This window comes from Delphinus delphis, chromosome 8, assembly GCF_949987515.2.
Source record: "Delphinus delphis chromosome 8, mDelDel1.2, whole genome shotgun sequence".
Taxonomy (NCBI): domain Eukaryota; kingdom Metazoa; phylum Chordata; class Mammalia; order Artiodactyla; family Delphinidae; genus Delphinus; species Delphinus delphis.
In genome coordinates this window covers 54,944,967-54,969,291 of record NC_082690.1, presented here as the reverse complement: position 1 = coordinate 54,969,291, position 24,325 = coordinate 54,944,967, and the positions used below count along the sequence as shown (strand labels likewise).

The 24,325-nt window shown below is 43.0% G+C and overlaps 1 protein-coding gene across 2 annotated transcripts in view; it reads left to right on the top strand.

Annotated features, from left to right (window-relative positions):
• The window catches only part of USP35 (ubiquitin specific peptidase 35), a 74,289-nt gene that overhangs the window by 8,467 nt on the left and 41,497 nt on the right, over positions 1–24,325 (top strand). For both annotated transcript variants that reach the window (XM_060018202.1, XM_060018203.1), the window contains exons 4-7: positions 1,283–1,412; positions 1,835–1,936; positions 3,363–3,521; positions 7,957–8,150. In XM_060018202.1, coding sequence (XP_059874185.1) covers positions 1,283–1,412; positions 1,835–1,936; positions 3,363–3,521; positions 7,957–8,150 — 585 coding nt within the window. The remainder of the gene's footprint in view (positions 1–1,282; positions 1,413–1,834; positions 1,937–3,362; positions 3,522–7,956; positions 8,151–24,325) is intronic.

Sequence of the window (24,325 nt, the reverse complement as noted above, 5' to 3'; positions counted from 1 at the left end):
GTCAGGTTTCCACAGGGTCAATGATAGGAGGTAAAATTACTTTAATGAAGTGCTTTCTGAGCTTGGCAAGTATGATAAACAGAGTTTGGGTGCTTTTCAGCTCACAGAGCTCTTGCACATCCCCCACCTCATTTGAACATCATTGCACCTGTGATCTAGCCACATATGCCTGGCCCATGATCCCCGAATATGACACCTACCCTCCTGCCTGCAGGCCTTTGGCTCTACAGACCCCATCTACCTGGCATCCCCCCTCCCCCCTGCCATTCTTTCCATACCTGTGTGCAGATCCACTGTCTTCATTGGGCCTTCCTGGATTCCTTGTCTTCAGTGGGTAAGAGTGTAGGCTCTGGAGATAAGCTGTGTGAGTTCAAATCCTGGCTCTCCCACTTCTTGCCTGTGTGACTCTGGGCAAGTTACTCAACCCCTCTATGCCTCAGCTTCCTCATCCATAATTTGTAGTATAATTGAACTCATCTTACAGGTTTGTTGTGAGGATTGAATTAGATAAAATGAGATATTACGTGTAAAGTGCATAGAACAGTGTAATGGTAGCTATTATTACCATAATTACTACTATTTGCTTTGCTCTCTATTGTTCTCTTTATAGCCCAGTCTACTGAATATAAAAATAATGATACTAGTGACGTTTTTCTGAGCACCTACGGTGTGGCAGCTTCATGCTCAGTGCATGCAGGCATTATCTTGAGGGGATCAGAAGGGTTAATACATGTCAGGCAGATGGAGCAGTGCCAGGTACAGAGTGAATATGACATAAATGTTAGCTGTTAGCTGTTGTTATCTCTTTTAACTCTTATAACAAACCTGTGAGGTAGATATTATCCCCATTTGACAGGAAGAAACTGAGGCTAGAGAGAGTAAGTGACTTGCTCCAGGTCACAAGCAAGGGTTTGCTGGAGCCAGAGCTTCCAGCCTGGGGGCAGTACTCCTCCTGCCATTGGGCCTCACAGTCCAGACAGAGGCAGCCAAAAGCCCTGTTCTGCCACTGCAACTCACTGTGTATGAGGTGAGGTTGGGAATACTGAGAGGGCCTGGTTCCCCTTCTGCCGGGCTGGGAGCCCCAGTCTCTGCCAGGTGCCTGTGCTGGGCATATTTGCAGTTCCCAGAGGTGTCCTGTTCATCCCACGGATCCCAGGGCTGCCCTGTGTAGGTGTGAGTCAGTGTGGGGGGATATCAGGTCATTATGGCTGGTTCCTGGACTGCCCCCTCCCAGGCGTTTGGGCCTCCCTGATCCTTGTGTCACGGTCACTCCCCTCACCAGGATGATCGACTGGGTGTCCTGGCCCCTGGGGAAGAACATTGACAAGTGGATCATTGCACTGCTGAAGGGCCTGGCCGCTGTTAAGAAGTTCAGCATCTTGATCGAGGTGTCACTCGCCAAAATTGAGAAGGTTGGTGGGCCCCTGTCCTAGCCCCGGCTTCTGGCCTTTCCTGCTAGTCTCTTGCCAGGGGCAATGCAGGTCTGGGAGGCAGAGCACGGGGCTCCCACCCAAGCTTGCTGTGACCTGGGACAATTCACTGCTTCTCTCTGGGCTTCAGGTTTCCCCCATTCATTCTTCTGACTCTTCATTAAAGTGTGTGTGTCTGTCACTTTTGGTATGTCCATCCATCCATCCATCAGATATCTAACTGTTTTGCTGTCCATCTCACCACCCATCCATCCACCCAGGTCTATGAGCACCTCTGTGTTCTTACTCCCACATGGGTCTGCTGCTTTAACTCCAGCATCTCTGGCCCCCTTTCAGGCCTGTGGCTACCCTTGGCCTTGGGTGGCCCAGGCCTGGGGGACTCCTGACCAGAGGCTTTCTTCCAGGTTTTCTCCAAGCTTCTGTATCCCATTGTCCGGGGAGCCGCCTTGTCTGTCCTCAAGTATATGCTCCTGACCTTCCAGCACTCCCATGAGGCCTTCCACCTGGTAAGGGCCCCTGCGTGTTGCCCCCGAAGGTGGGCGGTCCTGCATCCTCCACAGGTCTGGCTGGAGGCCAGACATGCTGTCTCTGTTGGGGCATAAGGGGTTGGGGCTTGAAGCCCAAGACCTCCAAGTCCTGGACGTTAGGACTGGAGGAGACTTGAGACCCAATTTTACAGATAGAAAACTGAGGCCAAAGAATGGGTGTGACCTGCCCATGGGTCCCGAGTAGAGTGACAGGCCTAGAATGATGGCAGCTGTGTTACTTGGGTGCCAGCTATGTGGCGGGCACAGTGCTAAAGACAGTCCACATGTTCATTCATTTGACTCCCGGGGTAGCCCCAAAGGGAGGTTCTATCATTTTCCCCATTTTTTAGTAGAAGAAACTGCAGTTTAGGGAGATTAGGTTGCATGTCCCAGGTAACAGCTGGTGAGCGGTACAAGGAAGATTCCAGCTGAGTTGGTCTGACTCCTGATCCAGTGTCCTTCCTAGCTTCTCATGGTCCTTGGTCACTGCAGAAACTTTATGCTTCCTGATTTGTGCAGTGGGAAGAGCACAGAACCAGGGGTTGGGGTTATGTGGGGTTGAGTCCCAGCTCTGTCATTTACTAGATGGGGTGACCTCGGGCCAGGCATTTACCTCTCAGGGCCTGGGTTGGGTGGGACAGGATTAGATGAGGTGACATTTATCAAGAGCCTGCCGTATTCTAGGGACTTGGTAGATATTTATTTCTTTTCATCCTTCTCCCAAGCTCCCCTGCTCCCAGTTTCTGTGGCCTGACTCTTCCATCCCTGGGACACTATGGTGTAGCTCCCCTGTGGGTTTGAAAGTTAACACTGTAGCACAGAGGAAAGAAATGGACTTTGAGTTCAGACAGACCTGGCTCAGACACCAGCTTCTCCCAGGACCCATGGTGAAATCCTTGGCAAATTACATAACCTCTCTGACTTTAATTTCTTCTCTGTAAGATGGGGCTAGTAATTGCCACATGTCACTGTGAGTGCTTGACATATAAAAGTTTGCTGCCGCTCATGTTCTGTTAGCTGCCACCAGCTGACCACATTGTGGCCCCAGCATCACTCTTGGGTGACAGAGTAGCCATGGTCACTCAGACCTTCAGGCGCTTCAGGCAGGTTGGTTGGCTGGTACTTAATAGCTGGGGCTCAGGCTCAGGCCTCCGCTGAGCTGTGAAGAGGGAATTATTTGTCCCATTAAACAGATGAAGAGACTGAGGAAGAGTATCCAAGGTCATGTGTCTTATAAGAGGGTCACCTGCCTGCAGAGCTCAGGGCCCTATGCAGGTAAGGGGCACAGTGGTCAGGTGGGCAGACCTCCTTGCTTCAAGGAGCTCTGGGTGCTTCCAGCACTGACCACCATCCCATGTCTTAGGTGGGTAAACTGGTGCTGACTAACCCTGCTCTGCTCTCACAGCTCCTCCCTCACATCCCCCCAATGGTGGCCTCTCTGGTCAAGGAGGACTCCAACTCGGGGACCAGCTGCCTGGAGCAGCTGGCGGAGCTGGTTCACTGCATGGTGTTCAGGTTCCCCGGCTTCCCGGATCTGTATGAACCCGTCATGGAGGCCATCAAGGTGAGTGACAGTCCCCCCTGCTCCCGTGCCCCACTCTGAGGAGGTTGCTGATTTGGGCTTTGCTCAAGGCCGCACTACAGGTTAGTGGCCGCCCTCCATCCTTTGGTCCCTGGCTGTCTCCCATTACCTCCCCCAGCCCATCGTGTGCTTCAGGCGCACTGAGCCACCTGCCATTCCCCCAGATGGATCTTCCTCTCTCGATTGTTTTGAGCCTTTGCATATGCCGAGCTCTCTAACTTAAACTCCTGTCTTGTCTGCCTGGATAGCTCTTATTTCTACCAAGCCTTCTTCTTGAAGGTTCTGCTCAAGTGTTTCTCCTTCAGGAAGCCTTCCCTGATAACTCTAAATTACACGCCCCCCACATTCTGCCCCTCAGCTGGGTCATGGCCTCTCTGAGCTTCCACAGCCCTAGTGTATCCCTCAGTCACACATTGTCACTGTCTGTATATGTGTTTCCTCTTAGACTGAGCATTCCAGAGCAGAGATGGTTTACAGTTGTTCACAAGACTTATGCCCTACTCTGTGCCAGGCCCAGGCTGGGAACTGGGACACAGGCATGAGGCAGACCACGTCTCCTCCCTTTGAGGAGCTCACAGCGTAGAGGGGTGACTGACGTGTTTACCCGTAACTGTGATCTAAGCAGCTTAAGAAATGCCTGTGAGGGTCAGCCTGAGAGCGGTGAGGCGGCAGAGGAGGGAAAGATCTCCAGTTAGAGGAGGAGGCTGCAAGGAAGAAAGGGCTTCTGAACTGGGCTTGCTGGGTTGCTAGGACAATAACATTTGTGGCTAGAGTCACACTTGGCAGTGTCTTTCCACATATTTTGTCTTCTGTTGCTCACTAGAAACCTGTGAGCCAGGTACTATTGTTATTTCAGTTTCAAAGATGAGGAAAATGAGACTTGGAGAGGTTTGGTGTCTTATGCAGTCACGGAGGTAGTGGGAGGTGCAGCCAGGGCTGAGGGTTGCTGAGCCCTTTCCCATTGCTTGATACAGAGGGCAGGTCCAAGTGTGGGTGAAAGACATCCAGGTAAGTGGTGGCCCTTTTAGAACCTCTGGTCAGACTTCCATTTCTGTAACACAGCAGATAGGTAACCTGAGAAGTGTCCCATTACAAAACACCTAGAAATGCTTGTTAAAATGTAACAGATGTCTTTTTAAGTACATAGCTGAGCTTGCAAGAGAGCAAGGGGGAATCCCCAGGGGCCAAAAAGGAAGAGAAAACCAAATTCCAGAATGGTAAATGAGAGGTGATACTCTTTTGCCCTGGGTGGGGAGGGGCAGTGGGTGAGATGGCCAACCTCAGTCCCCAAGGGGCTTGAGCCGGTGGGGACAGAAGTTGAGGCTTAGGGTCTGCCCCCAGCAGGGAATCAGCACTGAGAGGCCCATGTAAATCAGGACCCAAGAAAGGCTTTACCATTAGCAAAAGGGTGTTCTAGAAAAAATACACATGGTTCCAAGTAGACATCAAGGAAGGCTCTCTGGCTTGGTCTGGGCTCTGGATTGGGAAAAAAGAAATTGTCATCGTTGGACTGCTCTCATGTGGGTTTAGGGGTTCAAATTCTTATCTTCTTTGGTGTTGTAGCACCCTAAGCTTATTGAAAGTAGTCATAAACTTGTAATACCCAAGGATTGCCTAATAGAAACAGAAATGATGCTGCTTTCAAGCCACAAAGATAGAATTCTACTAAAGATGAGTTTATAATCCCCAGATTACAAGACACGTAAGGGAACAATCCACCATGAGTGAGAGGTGATAGATACAACGAACAAAACCTCTGGCATTTACTTGGATTTTCTTAGTTTTTCCAACTTAATGTGAGGAAGAGGTGTTTTTCGTTGTTTTTTTTAAACAGTCAGAGCTAACTAACAATAGAAGTAGCTGCCTTGCTAGATCATGAGCTCCCTGGCACTGGAGGTGGTTGAGCGGAGAAGATAGGACTTAAACCTGTTGGGAGTGACTGTTACTGTGAGCTTCTGATGGGCAGGGACCATGTCATTTTGATCTCTGTGTCTAATAAATGTCTGAGTGAATGAACAGGACTGTAGTGTGAAGTATGGTATCATGGAGATGTGAGCAAAGAGGAGGGAGCATGGCCCTGCCCTGGGCACCAGGGGAAACCTACGCTGAGTGAGCTCCAGGCTTTGCACATTAGAGGCTATGGTCTGATCCAGCGGGCAAGGTGAGTCTGCAGATACTTATACAACTAGGTGTAGGGAGTTAGGCTCTATAAGACAGGTATAGATAGTGTGGGACCCCCACCTGAGAAGATTCTGGAAAGTCTTCTGGAGAGGGGATATAGGAGTTAGGCCTTGAGGGACAGGGACCGGCAGGAGGAGGCCCCCAGACAGGTCAGTGGGTAAGGTGTGGGAGCAGGAATACGCAAGTACTGTTTGGTGGTAAAGTGTGGTGGAGGGGGAGGGAAGAACAGAAGCATAGGCAGAGTGGAAGGTGGTGAAAACCAAGTTGTGTGACTGCTTGGTCCAGCAGATCTGGGCTTCTCAAACATTTCTTCTGAAGTGCTTGACCTCAGAGGAGGGGACTCACCCTCCTGCAGCCTGACACAAGCTCAGAGTTTCTCTAAAATCTCATTTTATCTCAAAGATTCAAGTATATACTTCATAATCATAAACACTTGTTTTAATTTAAACATTTTTCTTCCTTGAATATTAGTGAATATAGCTCTAGGAAGATGTGTGACATTTGTCCTATGGCTTTGACTACCCCTTGCTTCAAGCCACTTTGAGAGGCAAGGCAGCAAAGTATTCATGGGGTTTTATTGTTTATAAAATTCTTTCATATATATTATAGGAGTACATCCTTTGTATACAGTCTCCTTTATAAATTCTGGAAAGTTCTCTCACTTAGGCAGTTGTAGTAAGTCATGGCAGTTTCTCTGGGAGCTGTGGTCCTTGCTGAGGGAGCTACATGGTATGTAGACTTCCAGTCACATCAGGAGCTTGAAAGGTATTTGAAAGTTTTTGTTTTATTCCCTTTATTCTCCTAAGAGTACAGAGTTACCTTCTTTGGGAAAAAGCATTTGATTTTTTTTTTTTTCTAGTGCGCATATTTTTGTATCTTGTATGCTTGTGTTGCAGGGTGGGGTGTTGGTTCTGTCATTTTTTTTTTTTTAGCTTTGATTCTTTTTTCTCTTAATTTTATTTTTTTATATATACAGCAGGTTCTTATTAGTTACCTATTTTATACCGGTTCTGTCTTTTTGTCCCTATTTGTTCCCGTTGTGTGTGGGGTGGGGATTGGATAGGGGATAATAGGAAGAAAAAAGAAGGGACTAAGAGAGAAGATACTGAGCCCTTATCTTCTTATCTTGCCTCAGACAGCTACTATATTTTTTATCATCTGTGAGAGGTGACTGACTAATCTGATAAATTATCTGATAAATAATCCTGGGAAATGAGTGAGCAGATGTGTTAAACCACCGCTTGAGCCAGACCTTCTGCAGCGACGAGGGCTTTCAGTGTAAGCTGGTCTGAAGCTCAAGGGCCTTAGACAAATCTAGGAACTGTGCTCAGGATCTGGAAACGAGAACGGGGCTAGAGGAACTGTCATGAATATCGCTTAAGTCTACTAACTAACACTGCATTATGCTTAGGTGTTTTTCCTTAAAACATGTCATTATTAGAACCGGTGCTTGGTAATATTCTTTTCAGTGCAGCTGTTTAATGTGAAAAAGGATAACAAGTGGGAAAGCATGCTAACCCCTGAGCCCGTGACCAAGGACCCATACCGCAGACCCCCAGGATCCTCCCACTGTCCTGACTGTAGGGTCAAGTTCAGGGTTGGGGTAGGGGGTTACTAATTCGGAAAAGCTGACTCCACAAACTTTAAAGTAGAGGAGGTGAAAACAGGAGCAAGCAACGTGAAAGTATAGAGTGCCAAACTGATATGAGGTAGCGGTATCCTCACTTGACAGATGAGCAAACTGAGGTCCAGGGAGGTTAACTGACTGAGTCAGAGAGGCTCACTGACCACAGCCAGAGAGCTGTGAGGACAAGAGTCAGGGCCAGGGTTGAGATCTCGACACTGCTGGATTGGGCCAGTGGGCCAGTGTTGTCATTGCTTACAGTCTGTCACATCCTGGGCTCATGTAACATATAGTAGATTGCTCGCTATTGCCTCTAAGAAAATTCTTTCTCTCTCTGGGTCTTAGTTTTTTCATCTACACGGTGGGGATTTTACCCCTTTCTTAAGGTAGCTGTGGCATGAAAGATCATGTAGAAGGCCCACACGTCAAGATGAAAACCTAGAACATGTTTGAAAGCAAGGAGCTGTTCTCACACATCTTTAGGGCATGTTTGGGGTGATATGCTTGGGCAGGTGTGTAGCAGGCTGTAGTCCAAGAAGGCTTCCCAGAGGAGGTGATATTTTTAGAGCTAACCCTGGTGCCCACTGTCCTGCTGGCTTGTTTCCCCCTCAGGACCTCCATGTTCCCAATGAGGACCGAATCAAGCAGCTGCTGGGGCAGGATGCCTGGACCTCGCAGAAGAGTGAGCTGGCTGGCTTCTACCCCCGGCTCATGGCCAAGTCAGACACTGGCAAGATTGGTTTAATCAATCTGGGCAACACGTGCTATGTGAACAGCATCCTTCAGGCCTTGTTCATGGCTTCCGAGTAGGTGCTACTTTTGAATTCCCTGTCTGCCCCTGCTTCTCTCCTCTGGGCTCCCTGGTGTGCGGGGTTGAGGTAGGGGTTGGAGAGGGTGGGTCCTGCTTTGTGTTATCGGCATAATTCCCTGAGGTCTGTGGGTATGTGAAGGGCAGGTGAGAGTTCCCAGAGGGCTCCAGGCCATTGCCAAGGCAGTAGGTCAAGACCGGATGGGAACTTGAGTTGGGGATTCAGGGGCTCAGCTGCAGTGGGAAGGGAGTCTGCTCTGGGTTGGTCGACATCACTGACTTTTCTGCTAGAGTCCATGGGGGTGGATAGTGTCTTCCACAGTAGGACTTCCACTCATCCTGGCCTTAGATGCCCCCTTTTACTAAAACAAAATCTTTATCATCAGTGGCTACCTATCCAACTTATGGCTTGCTGAGTACATTCACATTGTTGTGCAGCCGTCACCGCCATCCATCCCTATAACACTTTTCATTTTGTAAATCTGAAACTCTGTGCCTATGAAACACTAACTTCCCGTATTCTCATTCTCCCCTCCCCACAGCCTTTGGCTACCACTGTTATATGTTTTGTCTCTATGATTTTGTCTCTACTTTAAGTACCTCATATAAGTGAAATCGTACAGTATTTGTCTTTTTGTGATTGGCTTATTTCACTTAGCAGATGTCCTCAGAGTTCATCCATATTGTAGCATATTGCAGAATTTCTTTCCTTTTTTAAGGCTGGATAATATTCCATTGTGTGTATAAACCACATTTTGGTAATCTGTTCATTGGTAGAGTGACAGACACCTGGGTTGCTTCCATGTTTTAGCTGTTGTGAATAATGCCACATGAACATGGGAGTACAAATATCTCTTCGAGACCCTGCCTCTGATTCTTTCGGTTACATACCCAGAAGTGGAATTGCTTGGTGATATGGTAGTTCTGTTTTTTAGTTTTTTTTGAGGAACCTCCATATCGTTTTCCACACTGGCAGCACCAGTTTACATTCCCACCAACAGTGCACAAGGGTTGGGATTTCTCTACATCCTCCCAACACTTCTTTTCTGTTTTTTTGATAATAGTCATCCTAATGGGTGTGAGGTGGTATCTCATTATAGTTTTTAATTTGCTGTTCCCTAGTGATTAATGATGTTGAGCATCTTTTCATGTGCTTATTGGCCATTTGTATGTGTTCTTTGGCAAAAGGTCTATTTAAATCCATTACCTAGTTGTTTTTTTTTTTTTTTGCGGTACGCGGGCCTCTCACTGTTGTGGCCTCTCCCCTTGCGGAGCACCCTCTGGACGCGCAGGCTCAGCGGCCATGGCTCACGGGCCCAGGCGCTCCACGGCATGTGGGATCTTCCCGGACCGGGGCACGAACCCGCGTCCCCTGCATTGGCAGGTGGACTCTCAACCACTGCGCCACCAGGGAAGCCCCATTACCTAGTTTTGAATCAGGTTGTTTGTTTTCTGTTGTTGAGTTTGAGGAGTCCTTTTGTATATTCTGAATATTAATCCTGTATCACATACATGATTTGCAAATTTTTTTAAACTTTTTATTTTGTATTGGAATATAGTTGTTTAACAATATTGTGATAGTTTCAGGTGTACAGCAAAGTGATTCACTTATACGTATACGTGTATCGATTCTTTTTCAAATTTTTTTCCCATTTAGGTTGTACATAATATTGTTCCCTGTTAGGTTGTACATAATATTGTTCCCTGTTCCCTGTGCTATTCAGTAGGTCCTTGTTGGTTATCCACTTTAAATGTAGCAGTGTGTACATGTCAATCCCAAACTCCCTAACTATCTGTTCCCCCCACCCTTCCCACCTGGTAACCATAAGTTCCTTCTCTGAGTCTGTTTCTGTTTTGTAAATTAGTTGATTTGTATCATTTCTTTTTAGATTCCATATATAAACGATATCATATGATACTTGTCTTTCTCTGTCTGACTTACTTCACTCAGTATGACAATGTCTAAGTCCATCTTTATTGCTGCATATGGCATTATTTCATTCTTTTTAATGGCTAATATTCCATTGTATATATGTGCCACATCTTTATCCATTCCTCTGTCGATGGACATTTAGTTGATTCCATGTCTTGGCTATTGTAAACAGTGTTGCAATGAACATTGGGGTGCATGTATCCTTTCGGACCATGACCATGTTTTTCTCCAGATATATACCCAGAAGTGCAATTACAGGATCATATGGTAGCTCTATTTTTAGTTTTTAAGGAACCTCCATACTGTTCTCCATAGTAGCTGTACCAATTTACATTCCCACCAACAGTGTAGGAGGGTTGCCTTCTCTCCACACCCTCTCCAGCATTTATGTTTGTGGATTTTTGATGATAGTCATTTTGACTGGTGTGAGGTGATAGCTCATTGTAGTTTTGATTTGCATTTCTCTAATAATTAGTGATGTTGAACATCTTTTCATGTGCCTCTTGACCATCTGTATGTCTTCTTTGGAGAAGTGTCTATTTAGGTCTTATGCCCATTTTTTGATTGGGTTGTTTATTTTGATGATATTAAGCTGCATGAGCTGTTTGTAAATTTTGGAGACTAATCTCTTGTCAGTCACGTGATTTGCAAACATTTTTCTCCCAATCTGTGGTTGTCTTTTCATTTTGTTTATTGTTTCCTTTGCTGTGCAAAAGCTTTTGAATTTAATTAGGCCACATTTCTTTATTTTTGTTTTTATTTCCATTACCCTGGGAGATGGATCGAAAAAAATATTGCTGTGATTTATGTCAGAGAGTGTTCTGACTGTGTTTCCTCTAAGAGTTTTATAGTGTCCAGTCTCACATTTATGTCTTTAATCCATTTTGAGCTTATTTTTGTGTATGGTGTTAAAAAATGATCTAATTTCATTTTTTTACGTGTAGCTGTCCAATTTTCCCGGCACCGTTTGGTTTTTTTATTTTTGGCAGCATTGGGTCTTTGTTGCTGTGCGTGGGCTTTCCCTAGTTGTTGTGAGCGGGGACTACTCTTTGTTGTGGTGCGCGGGTGTCTCCATTGAGGTGGCTTCTCGTGTTGCAGAGCACAGGCCCTAGGCACATGGGCTTCAGTAGTTGCAGCAGGCGGGCTCAGTAGTTGTGGCTCGTGGGTTCCAGAGCGCAGGCTCAGTAGTTGTGGTGCACGGGCTTAGTTGCTCCGCAGCATGTGGGATCTTCCCGGACCAGGGATCAAACCCGTGTCCCCTGCATTGGCAGGTGAATTCTTAACCACTGCGCCACCAGGGAAGTCCCCCCAGCACCATTTGTTGAAGAGACTGTCTTTCCACCATTGTATAGTCTTTCCTCATTTATAGCACATTAATTGAGCATAGGTGCATGTCATTTCTGGGCTTTCAATCTATATGTCTGTTTTTGTGTCAGTACCATGTGGTTTTGATGACTATAGCTTTGTAGTATAGTCTGAAGTTAGGGAGCCTGATTACTTCAGCTCCTGTTTTGTTTTTCTGATTGCTTTGGCTATTCTGGGTCTTTTTTTTTTTTTTTTTTTTGCGGTACGCGGGCCTCTCACTGTTGTGGCCTCTCCCGTTGCAGAGCACAGGTTCCAGACGCTCAGGCTCAGTGGCCATGGCTCACGGGCCCAGCTGCTCCATGGCCTGTGGGACCTTCCCGGACCGGGGCATGAACCCATGTCCCCTGCATAGGCAGGCGGACTCTCAACCACTGCACCACCAGGGAAGCCCTATTTTGGGTCTTTTGTGTCTCCATACAAATTTTAAGATTTTTTGTTCTAGTTCTGTGAAAAATGCCATTGGTAATTTGATAGGGATTAATTTATTGATCAAATTAATTGATTCAATCTACATTGAATCTGTAGATTTCCTTGGGTAATGTAGTCATTTTGAGAATATTGATTGTTCTAATCCAAGAACATGGTATATCTTTCCATCTGTTTGTGTCATCTTCAGTTTCTTTCATCAGTATCTTATAGTTTTTGGAGTACAGGTCTTTTGTCTTCTTATGTAAGTCTATTCCTACATAAGGAGGAAAGGTGTATTCCTAGGTATTTTATTCTTTTTGATGTGATGGTAAATGGGATTGTTTCTTGAATTTCTCTTTCTGATCTTTCATTGTTAGTGTATAGAAATGCAACAGATTTCTGTATATTAATTTTGTAACCTGAAACTTTACCAAATTCATTGATGAGCTTAGTAGTTTTCTGGTAGCATTTCTATGTATAGTATCATGTCATCTGCAGACAGTGATAGTTTTACTTCTTCTTTTTCAATTTGGATTCCTTTTATTTCTTTTCCTTCTCTCATTGCTGTAGCTAGGACTTCCAAAACTGTGTTGAATAAAAGTGGCGAGAGTGGACATGCTTGTCTTGTTCTTGATCGTAGACAAAATGCTTTCAGCTTTTCACCATTGAGTATGATGTTAGCTGTAGGTTTGTTGTATATGGCGTTTATTATGTTGAGGTAGGGTCCCTCTGTGCCCACTTTCTGGAGAGGTTTTATCATAAATGGGTGCTGAATTTTGTCAAAAGCTTTTTCTTCATCTATTGAGACGATCATATGGTTTTTATTCTTCAATTTGTTAATGTGGTGTATCACACTGATTGATGTGCAGATATCGAAAAATCCTTGCATCCCTGGGATAAATCCCTCTTGATCATGGTGTATGATCCTTTTAATGTATTGTTGGATTTGGATTACTAGTGTTTTGTTGAAGATATTTGTGTCTATGTTCATCAGTGATATTGGCCTATAATTTTCATTTTTTTGTGGTATCTTTGTCTGGTTTACATATCAGGGTGATGGTTGCCTCATAGAATGAGTTTGGGAGTTTTCCTTCCTCTGCAATTTTTTGGAAAAGTTTCAGAAGGAAAGGTGTTAGCTCTTCTCTAAATGTTTGATAGAATTCGCCTGTGAAGCCAGGACTTTTGTTTGTTGGGCATCTTTTTTTTTTTTTTTTTTTTTTGTGGTACGTGGGCCTCTCACTGTTGTGGCCTCTCCCGTTGCGGAGCACAGGCTCCGGACGCGCAGGCTCAGCGGCCATGGCTCATGGGCCTAGACGCTCCACGGTATGTGGGATCCTCCCAGACCGGGGCACGAACTCGTGTCCCCTGCATCGGCAGGCGGACTCTCAACCACTGCACCACCAGGGAAGCCCTGTTGGGCATCCTTTAATCACAGTTTCAATTTCAGCGCTTGTGAGTGGTCTGTTAATATTTTCTATTTCTTCCTGGTTCAGTCTTGGGAGATTGTACCTTTCTAAGAATTTGTCCATTTCTTCCAGGTTGTCCATTTTATTGGCATATAGTTGTTTGTAGTAGTCTCTTATGATCCTTTGTGTTTCTGTGGTGTCAGTTGTAACTTCTCCTTTTTCATTCTAACTTTATTGAATTGAGTCCTCTCCCTTTTTTTCTTGATGAGTCTGGCTAAAGGTTTATCAATTTTGTTTATCTTTTCAAAGCCCCAGGTTTCAGTTTCATTATCTTTGCTGTTGTTTTGTCTCTATTTCATTTATTTCTGCTCTGATCTTTATGATTTCTTTCCTTCTACTATAGGTTTTGTTTGTTTTTCTTTCTCTAGTTGCTTTAGGTGTAAGTTTAGGTTGTTTATTTGAGATTTTGTTGTTTCCTGAGGAGAGATTGTATTGCTATAAACTTCCCTCTTAGAACTGCTTTTGCTGCATCCCATAGATTTTGGATCATTTTGTTTTTGTTTTCATTTGTCAACACGTATATTTTTATTTCTTTGATTAATTCAGTGATCCATTGGTTGTTTAGTAGCATATTGTTTAGCCTCCATGTGTTTGTGTTTTTTACAGTTTTTTTCTTGTGGTTTATTTCTAGTCTCATAGCATTGTGGTTGGAAAAGACGCTTGATATGATTTGAATTTTCTTAAATTTACCACAGCTTGCTTTGTGGCCCAGCGTGTGGTCAGTCCTGGAGAATGTTCCATGTTCACTTGAGAAGAATGTATATTCTGCTGCTTTTGGATGGAATGCTCTGTAAATATCAATTAAGTTCATCTGGCCTAATGTGTCATTCAAGGCCTGGGTTTCCTTATTGATTTTCTGTCTGGATGATCTGTCCATTGATGAAAGTGGGGTGTTAAAGTCCCCCACTATTATTGTGTTACTGTTGATTTCTCCCTTTATGGCTATTAGTATTTGCCTTATATATTAAGGTGCTCCTATGTTGGGTGCATATATATTTACAGTTGTTACATCTTCTTGGATTGATCCCTTGATCATTATGTAGTGCCCTTCTGTGTCTCTTCTTTGTTATAACAGTCTTTATTTTAAAGTCTATTTTGTCTGATATGAGTATTGCTACTCCAGCTTTCTTTTGATTTCGACTTGCATGGAATAACTTCTTCCATCCCCTCACTTTCAGTCTGTATGTGTCCCTACGTCTGAAGTGGGTCTCTTATAGACAGCATATATATGGGTCTTGTTTTGTTTTGTTTTGTTTTGTTTTTGCAGTACGTGGGCCTCTCACTGTTGTGGCCCCTCCTGTTGTGGAGCACAGGCTCCAGACGTGTGCAGGCTAAGCGGCCATGGCTCACGGGCCCAGTCACTCCACAGCATGTGGGATCTTCCCGGACTGGGGCACGAACCCGCGTCCCCTGCATCGGCAGGTGAACTCTCAACCACTGTGCCACCAGGGAAGCCCTGGGTCTTTTTTTGTGTCCATTCAGCAAGCCTGCATTTTTTGGCTGGAGCATTTAATCCATTTACATTTAAGGTAATTATCAATATGTATGTTCCTATTGACATTTTGTTAATTGTTTTGGGTTTGTTTTTATAGGTCTTTTTTCTTCTCTACCTCTTTTGTTCTCTTGTGGTCTGATGACCATCTTCAGTGTTGTGTTTGGGTTGCTTTTTCGTTTTTGTGTGCATCTATCTATTGTAGTTTTGGGTTTGTTTTTCTCTTGAGGTTTTGATATAGCAGTCTGTAGGTGTACAAGTTTCTTTTTTAATTTTTTTAATTTTTATTTTATTTATTTATTTTTGGCTGTGTTGGGTCTTTGTTGCTGCACGTTGGCTTTCTCTAGTTGTGGTGAGCGGGTGCTACTCTTTGTTGTGGTGCACGGGCTTCTCATTGCGGTGGCTTCTCTTGTTGCAGAGCAACTACAGTAGTTGTTGCGCGTGGGCTTTAGAGTGCAGGCTCAGTAGTTGTGGTGCACGGGCTTAGTTGCTCCGCAGCATGTGGGATCTTCCTGGACCAGGGATCGAACCTGTGTCCCCTGCATTGGCAGGTGGATTCTTATCCACTGCGCCACCAGGGAAGCCCACAAGGTTGTTTCAAGTTGTTGGCCCCTCCTGCCTAGAGGAGTTCCTTTAGCATTTCTTGCAAAGCTGGTCTCGTGGTGTCGAATTCTCTTAGCTTTTGCTGTCTGTAAAGCTTTTGATTTCTCCATCAAATGTGAATGAGAGCCTTGCTGGGTAGAGTATTCTTGGTTGTAGTTTCCTCCCTTTCATCACTTTAAATAGTGATGAAAGGCCACGTCTTTCTGGTAGGCAGAGTTTCTGCTGAGAAATCAGCTGATAACCTTATGGCAGTTCACTTGTATTTGTCGTTTTTCCCTTGTGGCTTTAAAAATTTTTTTTTCGTCTTTAATTTTTGTCAGTTTGATTACTATGTGTCTTGGCATGTTGCTCCTTGGGTTTATCCTGCCTGGGACTCTCTGTGCTTCCTTGACTAGGGTGACAGTTTCCTTTCCCTTGTTAGGGAAGTTTTCAGCTATTATCTCTTCAGATGTTTTCTCAGGTCCTTTCTCTCTCTCTTCTCCTTCTGGGACCCGTATAATGTGAATGTTGGTATGTTTAATGTTGTCCCAGAGGTCTCTTAGACTGTCTTCATTTCTTTCTATTCTTTTTTCTTTATTCTGTTTCATGGCAGTGATTTCCACCATTTTGTCTTCAGGTCATTTATTTGTTCTGCCTCAGTTATTCTGCTATTGATTCCTTCTAGTGTGTTTTTCATTTCATTTATTGTATTGTTCGTCTCTGTTTGTTTGTTCTTTAGCTCCTATAGGTCTTTGTTGAACATTTGTTGCATCTTCCCGATCCTTGCCTCCATTCTTTCTCCGAGATCCTGGATCATCTTCACTCTCATTATTCTGAATTCTTTTTCTGGAAGTTTGCCTATCTCCACTTCACTTAGTTGTTTTTCTGGGATTTTATCTCGTTCCTTCATCTGGAACACAGTCCTCTGCCATTTCATTTTGTGTAACTTTCTGTGATTGTGGTTTTTGTTTGGCAGGCTGCAGAATTGTAGTTCTTTTTGCTTCTACTGTCTGTCCTCCAGTGGATGAGGCTATCTAAGAGGCTTATGCGAGCTTCCTGATGGGAGGGACTGGTGGTGGGTAGAGCTGGGTCTTGTCCATCCGGTGGGGAGGGCCGTGCTCAGTAAAACTTTAATCCACTTGTCCCGCCGAAGGGGTGAGGTTGTGTTCCCTGCTGTTGGTTGTTTGGCCTGAGGCAACCCAGCATTGGAGCCTACAGGCTATTTGGTGGGGCTAATCATGGCCTCTGGGAGGGCTCATGCCAATGAGTACTTCCCAAAACTGCTGCTTCCAGTGTCTTTGTCCCTGCAGTGAGCGACAACTCCCCTGTCACCTCTGCAGGAGACCCTCCAATACTAGCAGGTAGGTCTGGCCCTGTCTCTTATGGAGGCACTGTTTTTTTCTCCTGGGTCCTGGTGTGCACAGGACTGTGTGTGCCCTCCACGAGTGGAGTTTTTGTTTCCTCCAGTCGTGTGGAAGTCCTACAGTCAATCCCACTGGCCTTCAAAGCTGGACTTTCTGGGGAGTCCTCTTCTCATTGCTGGACCTCCAGTCTGGGAAGCCTGACACGGGGCTCAGAACCTCACTCCAGTGGGAGAACTTCTGTGGTATAATTGTTTTCCAGTTTGTGGGTTGCCTGCCTGGTGGGTATGGAATTTGATTCTATTGTACTTGCGCCCTGCCTACCGTCTTGCTGTAGTCTCTCCTTTGTCCTTGGATGTAGGGTATCTTTTTTGGTAGGTCCTAGCATTTTTCCACTGATGGTTGCTCAGCAGTTAGTTGTGATGCTGGTGCTCTTGCAAGAAGGGGTGAGTGCACGTCCTTCTACTCCACCATCTTTCCAAATATTTTTTCCCAGAGCCTTTTGCGGCTGCCTTTTTACTCTGTGGATAATCTTTTTTCATTGTTGTTTTTTTATATATTTATTGGAGTATAGTTGATTTACAGTGTTGTGTTAGTTCTGCTGTATAGCATAGTGAATCAGTTATATATATATCCACTCTTTTTTAGATTCTTTTCCTATATAGATCATTACAGAATATTGAGTAGAGTTCCCTGTGCTATACAGTAGGGCCTTACTAGTTATCTGTTTTATATATAGTAGTGTGTATATGTCAATCCCAGTCTCCCAATTTATCCCTCCTCTCCCCATGCCCGCCCCCGTAACTGGTAAACATAGTTGTCTTTTTTTGACACAATGGCCTTTTTATTTTAAATTTTGAATTTTATTTTATTTATTTTTTTATACAGCAAGTTCTTATTAGTTATCCCTTTTTAGTGAACATATATTAGTGAATATATGTCGATCACAATCTCCAGATTCATCTCACACACACACACACACACACACACACACACACACACCCCGGCACTTTTCTCCCTTGGTGTCCATATGTTTGTTCTCGAAATCTGTGTCTCTCTGACATCTGTGACATCTGTCTTGAAGAATCCTTGCATCCCTGGGATAAATCGCACTTGATCATGGTGTACAATCCTTTTAATGTGTTGTTGGATTCTGTTTGCCAGTATTTTGTTGAGGATTTTTGCATCTATATTCATGAATGATATTGGTCTGTAATTTTCTTTTCTTGTAGTATCTTTGTCTGGTTTTGGTATCAGGGTGATGGTGGCCTCATACAATGAGTTTGGGAGTGTTCCTTCCTCTGCAGTATTTTGGAAGAGTTTGGGAAGGATGGGTATTAGCTCTTCTCTAAATGTTTGATAGAATTCACCTGTGAAGCCATCTGGTCTTGGACTTTCGTTTATTGGAATATTTTTAATCACAGTTTCAATTTCATTACTTGTGATTGGTCTGTTCATATTTTCTATTTCTTCCTGGTTTAGTGTTGGAAGATTATACCTTTCTAAGAATTTGTCCAGTTCTTCCAGGTTGTCCATGTTATTGGCATAGAGTTGCTTGTAGTATTCACTTAGGATGCTTTGTATTTCTTCAGTGTCTGTTGTAACTTCTCCTTTTTCATTTCTAATTTTATTGATTTGAGTCCTCTCCCTCTTTTTCTTGATGAGTCTGGCTAATGGTTTATCAATTTTGTTTATCTTCTCAAAGAAGAGCTTTAAGTTTTATTGATCTTTGCTATTGTTTTCTTTGTTTCTATTTCATTTATTTCTGCTCTGATCTTTATGATTTCTTTCCTTCTGCTAACTTTGGGTTTTGTTTGTTCTTCTTTCTCTAGTTCCTTTAGGTATGAGGTTAGATTGTTTATTTGAGATATTTCTTGTTTCTTGAGGTAGGGTTGTATAGCTATAAACTTCCCTCTTAGAACTGCTTTTGCTGCATCCCATAGGTTTTGGATCACTGTGTTTTCATTGTCATTGTCTCTAGGTATTTACTGATTTCCTCTTTGATTTCTTCAGTAATCTCTTGGTTATTTAGTAATGTATTGTTTAGCCTCCATGTGTTTGTGTTTATACGTTTTTTTCCCTGTCATTGATTTCTGATCTCATAACGTTGTGATCAGAAAAGATGCTTGATATGATTTCAATTTTCTTAAATTTACTGAAGCTTGATTTGTGACCCAGGATGTGATCTATCCTGGAGAATGTTCCATGCACAGTTGAGAAGAAAGTGTAATCTGCTGTTTTTGGATGGAATGTCCTATAAATATCAATTAAATCTATCTGGTCTATTGTGTCATTTAAAGCTTCTGTTTCCTTATTAATTTTCTGTTTAGGTGATCTGTCCGTTGGTGTAAGTGAGGTGTTAAAGTCCCCCACTATTACCGTGTTACTTTTGATTTCTTCTTTTATAGCTGTTAGCAGTTGCCTTATGTATTGAGGTGCTCCTATGTTGGGTGCATATATATTTATAATTGTTATATCTTTTTCTTGGATTGATCCCTTGATCATTATGTGGTGTTCTTCTTTGTCTCTTGTAACATTCTTTATTTTAAAGTCTATTTTATCTGATATGAGTATTGCTACTCCAGCTTTCTTTTGATTTCCATTTGCATGGAATATCTTTTTCCATCTCTTCATTTTCAGTCTGTATGTGTCCCTAGGTCTGAAGTGGGTCTCTTGTAGACAGCATATATATGGATCTTGTTTTTGTATCCATTCAGCCAGTGTGTGTGTTTTGGTTGGAGCATTTAATCCATTCACATTTAGGGTAATTATCGATATGTATGTTCCTATGTCCATTTTCTTAATTGTTTTGGGTTTGTTTTTGTAGGTCCTTTTCTTCTCTTGTGTTTCCCACTTAGAGAAGGTCCTTTAGCATTTGTTGTAGGGCTGGTTTGGTGGTGCTGAACTCTCTTAGCTTTTGCTTGTCTGTAAAGCTTTTGATTTCTCTGTCGATCTGAATGAGATCCTTGCCGGGTAATCTTGGTTGTAGGTTCTTCCCTTTTATCACTTTAAATATGTCACGCCACTCCCTTCTGTCTTGTAGAGTTTCTGCTGAGAAATCAGCTGTTAACCTTTTGGGAGTTCCCTTGTATGTTATTTGTCATTTTTCCCTTCCTGATTTCAATAACTTTTCTTTGTCTTTAATTTTTGCCAGTGTGATTACTGTGTGTCTTGGCATGTTTCTCCTTGGGTTTATCCTGTATGGGACTCTCTGTGCTTCCTGGACTTGGGTGGCTATTTCCTTTCCCATGTTAGGGAAGTTTTCTACTATAAACTCTTCAAATATTTTCTTGGGTCTTTTCTCTCTTTCTGCTCCTTCTGGGACCCCTATAATGTGAATGTTGTTGCGTTTAATGTTGTCCCAGAGGTCTCTTAGGCTGTCTTCATTTCTTTTCATTCTTTTTTCTTTATTCTGTTCCTCAGCTGTGAATTCCACCATTTGGTCTTCCAGGTCACTTATCCGTTCTTCTGCCTCAGTTATTTTGCTATTGATTCCTTCTAGTGTATTTTTCATTTCAGTTATTGTATTGTTCATCTCTGTTTGTTTGTTCTTTAATTCTTCTAGGTCTTTGTTAAACATTTCTGTCATCTTCTCAATCTTTGCCTCCATTCTTTTTCCGAGGTCCTGGATCATCTTTACTATCATTATTCTGAATTCTTTTTCTGGAAGCTTGCCTATCTCCACCTCATTTAGTTGTTTTTCTGGTGTTTTAACTTGTTCCTTCATCTGGTATATAGACCTCTGCCTTTTCATCTTGTCTCTCTTTCTGTGAATGTGGTTTTTGTTCCACAGGCTGCAGGATTGTAGTTCTTGCTTCTGCTGTCTGCCTTCTGGTAGATGAGGCTATCTGAGAGGCTTGTGCAGGTTTCCTGATGGGAGGGACTGGTGGTGGGTAGAGCTGGCTGTTGCTGTGGTGGGCAGAGCTCAGTAAAACTTTAATCTGCTTGACTGCTGATGGGTGGGGCTGGGTTCCGTCCCTGTTGGTTGTTTGACCTGAGGTGACCCAACACTGGAGCCTACCCAGGCTCTTTTGTGGGGCTAATGGCGGACTCTGGGAGGGCTCACGCCAAGGAGTACTTCCCAGAACTTCTGCTGCCAGTGTCATTTTCCTCATGGTGAGACACAGCCACCCTCCGCCTCTGCTGGAGACCCTCCCAACACTAGCAGGTAGGTCTGGTTCAGTCTCTTATGGGCTCAATGCCCCTTCCCCTGGGTCCCAGTGTGCACACTACTTTGTGTGTGCCCTCCAAGAGTGGAGTCTCTGTTTCCCCCAGTCCTGTCGAAGACCTGCAATCAAATCCCGCTAGCCTTCAAAGTTTGATTCTCTAGGAATTCCTCCTCCCATTACTGGACCCCCAGGTTGGGAAGCCTGACGTGGGACTCAGAACCTTCACTCCAGTAGGTGGACTTCTGTGGTATAAGTGTTCTTTAGTTTGTGAGTCACCCACCCAGCATTTATGGGATTTGATTTTATTGTGACTGTGCCCCTCCTACCATCTCATTGCGGCTTCTCCTTTGTCTTTGGATGTGAGGTATCTTTTTTGGTGATTTCCAGTGTCTTCCTGTTGATGACTGTTCAGCAGTTAGGTGTGATTCTGGTGCTCCTGCAAGAGGGAGTGAGAGCATGTCATTCTACTCCACCATCTTGAACCAATCCCCAAACATAAATAGTTGTTTTTTTTTTTTTTTGCGGTACGAGGGCCTCTCACTGCTGTGGCCTCTCCTGTTGCGGAGCACAGGCTCTAGACGCGCAGGTTCAGTGGCCATGGCTCACGGGCCCAGCTGCTCCGCGGCATGTGGGATCTTCCCGGACCGGGGCACGAACCTGTGTTCCCTGCATCAGCAGGCAGACTCTCAACCACTGCGCCACCAGGGAAGCCCAATAGTTTTTGTTTTTGTTTTTACATCTGTGACTCTACTTCTGTTTTGTAAATAAGTTCGTTTGTACCATTTTTTTAGATTCTCTGTGGATGGTGTTTTTTTCTTTTTCTCTGTTGAAAGAGGTTGCTTTTATTTTTAAATTTACTTTTATTGAGATGTAATTGACATAACATATTAATTTCAGGTGTACAATGTATTGATTCAATATACAGTTAGTTGACCCTTGAACAACATACATTTGAATTGCATGGGTCCACTTATATGTGGACTTTTTCCAGTAAATATTTTGGAAAAATTTTTGGAGATTTGCAATAATTTGAAATAAATTGAAGGCAAACCTTGTAGCCTAGAAATATCAAAAAAAATAAAGAAAAAGTTAGGTATGTCATGAATGTATGAAATATATGTTGATATATAAATAACATAAAAAGTATGTGTTAATCAACTGCTTATGTTATCGGTCAGGCTTCCAGTCAACAGTAGGCTATGAGCAGTTAAGTCTTGGAGTGAAAAGTTATGCGTGGATTTTCAACAGTATGGGCGTTGGCGCCCCAACCCCTGCATTGTTCAAGGGTCAACCATATGTCTATATTTGAAATGATCACCATAATTAGTCTACTTAACATCCATCACCACACATAGTTACAAATTTTCTTGTGATGAGAACTTTTAAGATTTATTCTGTTAGCAACTTTCAAATATATAATACAGTATTACTAACTATAGTAAGCATGCTGTACATTACATTCTCAGGACTTATTTATTTTACAACTGAAAGTTTATATCTTTTGGCCTCCTTTACCTATTTCACCTATACCAGATCCCCTCCTCTGGCAACCATCAGTCTGTTCTCTGTATCAATGAGATTGTTTGTTTTTTTAGATTCCACATGTAAGTGAGATCATACAGTATATATGTTTTTCTGTATAGCTCATTTTGCTTAGTGTATCGCACTCAAGGTTTATCTAATTGTCATAAATGGCAGGATTTCCTTATTTCTTGTGGCTGAATGATATTCTTGTGTGTGTGTGTGTGTGTGTGTGTGTGTGTACCACATTTTCTTTATCCATTCATTTGTCATTGGACACTTATGTTGTGTCATTGTTTTGGCTATTCTAAATAATGCTGCAGTGAACATGGGGGTGCATATATCTTTTTAAGTAATGTTTTTGTTTTCTTCAGATAAATACCCAGAAGTGGAACTGCTAGATCATATGGTAGTTCTGTTTTTACTTTTCTGAGGAACCTCTATACTGTTTTCTGTAGTGGGTGTGTACCAATTTACGTTTCTGTCAGCAGTGCACAAAGGTTTTCTTTTCTCTACATCCTCGCCAACACTTGTTATTTGTTGTGTTTTTGATAATAGCTGTTCTGACAGTGTGAGATAATATCTCATTGTGGCTTTGATTTGCATTTCCCTTGATGGTTAGTGATGTTGAGCACCTTTTCATGTACCTGTTGGCCATTTGGATGTCTTCTTTGGAAAATGTCTATTCAGATTATGCCTTTTTTTTTTTTCTGGTAGTAGTTTGTGGTTTTCTTTTTTTTTATTGAAGTATAATTGATTTACAATGTTATGCCAATCTCTGCTGTGCAGCAGAGTGACTCAGTTTTACACATGTATACATTCTTTTTTAAATATTCTTTTCCATTATGGTTTATCCCAGGAGATTGGATATAATTCCCTGTGCTATACAGAAGGACCTCGTTGTTTATCCATTCTAAATGTAATAGTTTGCATCTACCAACCCCAAATTCCAAGCCTGTCCCTCTTCCACTCTGCTTCCCCTTGGCTACCACAAGTCTGATTTCTATGTCTGTGAGTCTGTTTCTGTTTTGTAGATAGGTTCATTTGTGCCATATCTTAGATTCCATGTATAAGTGATATCATATGGTATTTGTCTTTCTCTTTCTGACTTACTTCACTTGGTATGAAAATCTCTATTTGTATCCATGTTGCTGCAAACAGCATTATTTTGTTCTTTTTTATGGCTGAGTAGTATTCCATTGTTCCATTAATCTATAAGTCTGTCTTTGTGCCAGTACCATACTATTTTGATGACTGTTGCTTTATAGTATAGTCTGAAGTCAGGGAGCCTGATTCCTCCAGCTTTGTTTTTTTTTCCCAAGATTGCTTTGGCTATTTGGGGTCTTCTGTGTTTCCATCCAAATTTTAAGATTTTTTGTTCTAATTCTATGAAAAATGCCATTGGTAATTTGATAGGGGTTGCATTGAATTTGTAGATTACAGTGGGTAGTATAGTCATTTGGACAGTATTGATTCTTCCAGTCCAAGAATATGGTATATCTTTTCATCTGTTTGTGTCATCTTCGATTTCTTTCATCAGCATCTTATAGTTTTCAGAGTACAGGTTTTTTGCCTCCTAGGTATTTTACTGTTTTTGATGCGATGGTAAATGGGATTGTTCCCTTAATTTCTCTCTCTGATGTTTTGTTGTTAGCGTATAGAAATGCAACAGATTTCTGTGTATTAATGTTCTATCCTGCAACTTTACTAAATTCATTGATGAGCTCTAATAGTTTTCTGGTATCATCTTTGGGATTTTCTATGTATAGTATCATGTCATCTGCAAGCAATGACAGTTTTCCTTCTGCTTTTCCAATCTGGATTCCTTTTATTTCTTTTTCTTCTCTGATTGCTGCAGCTGGGACTTCCAAAACTG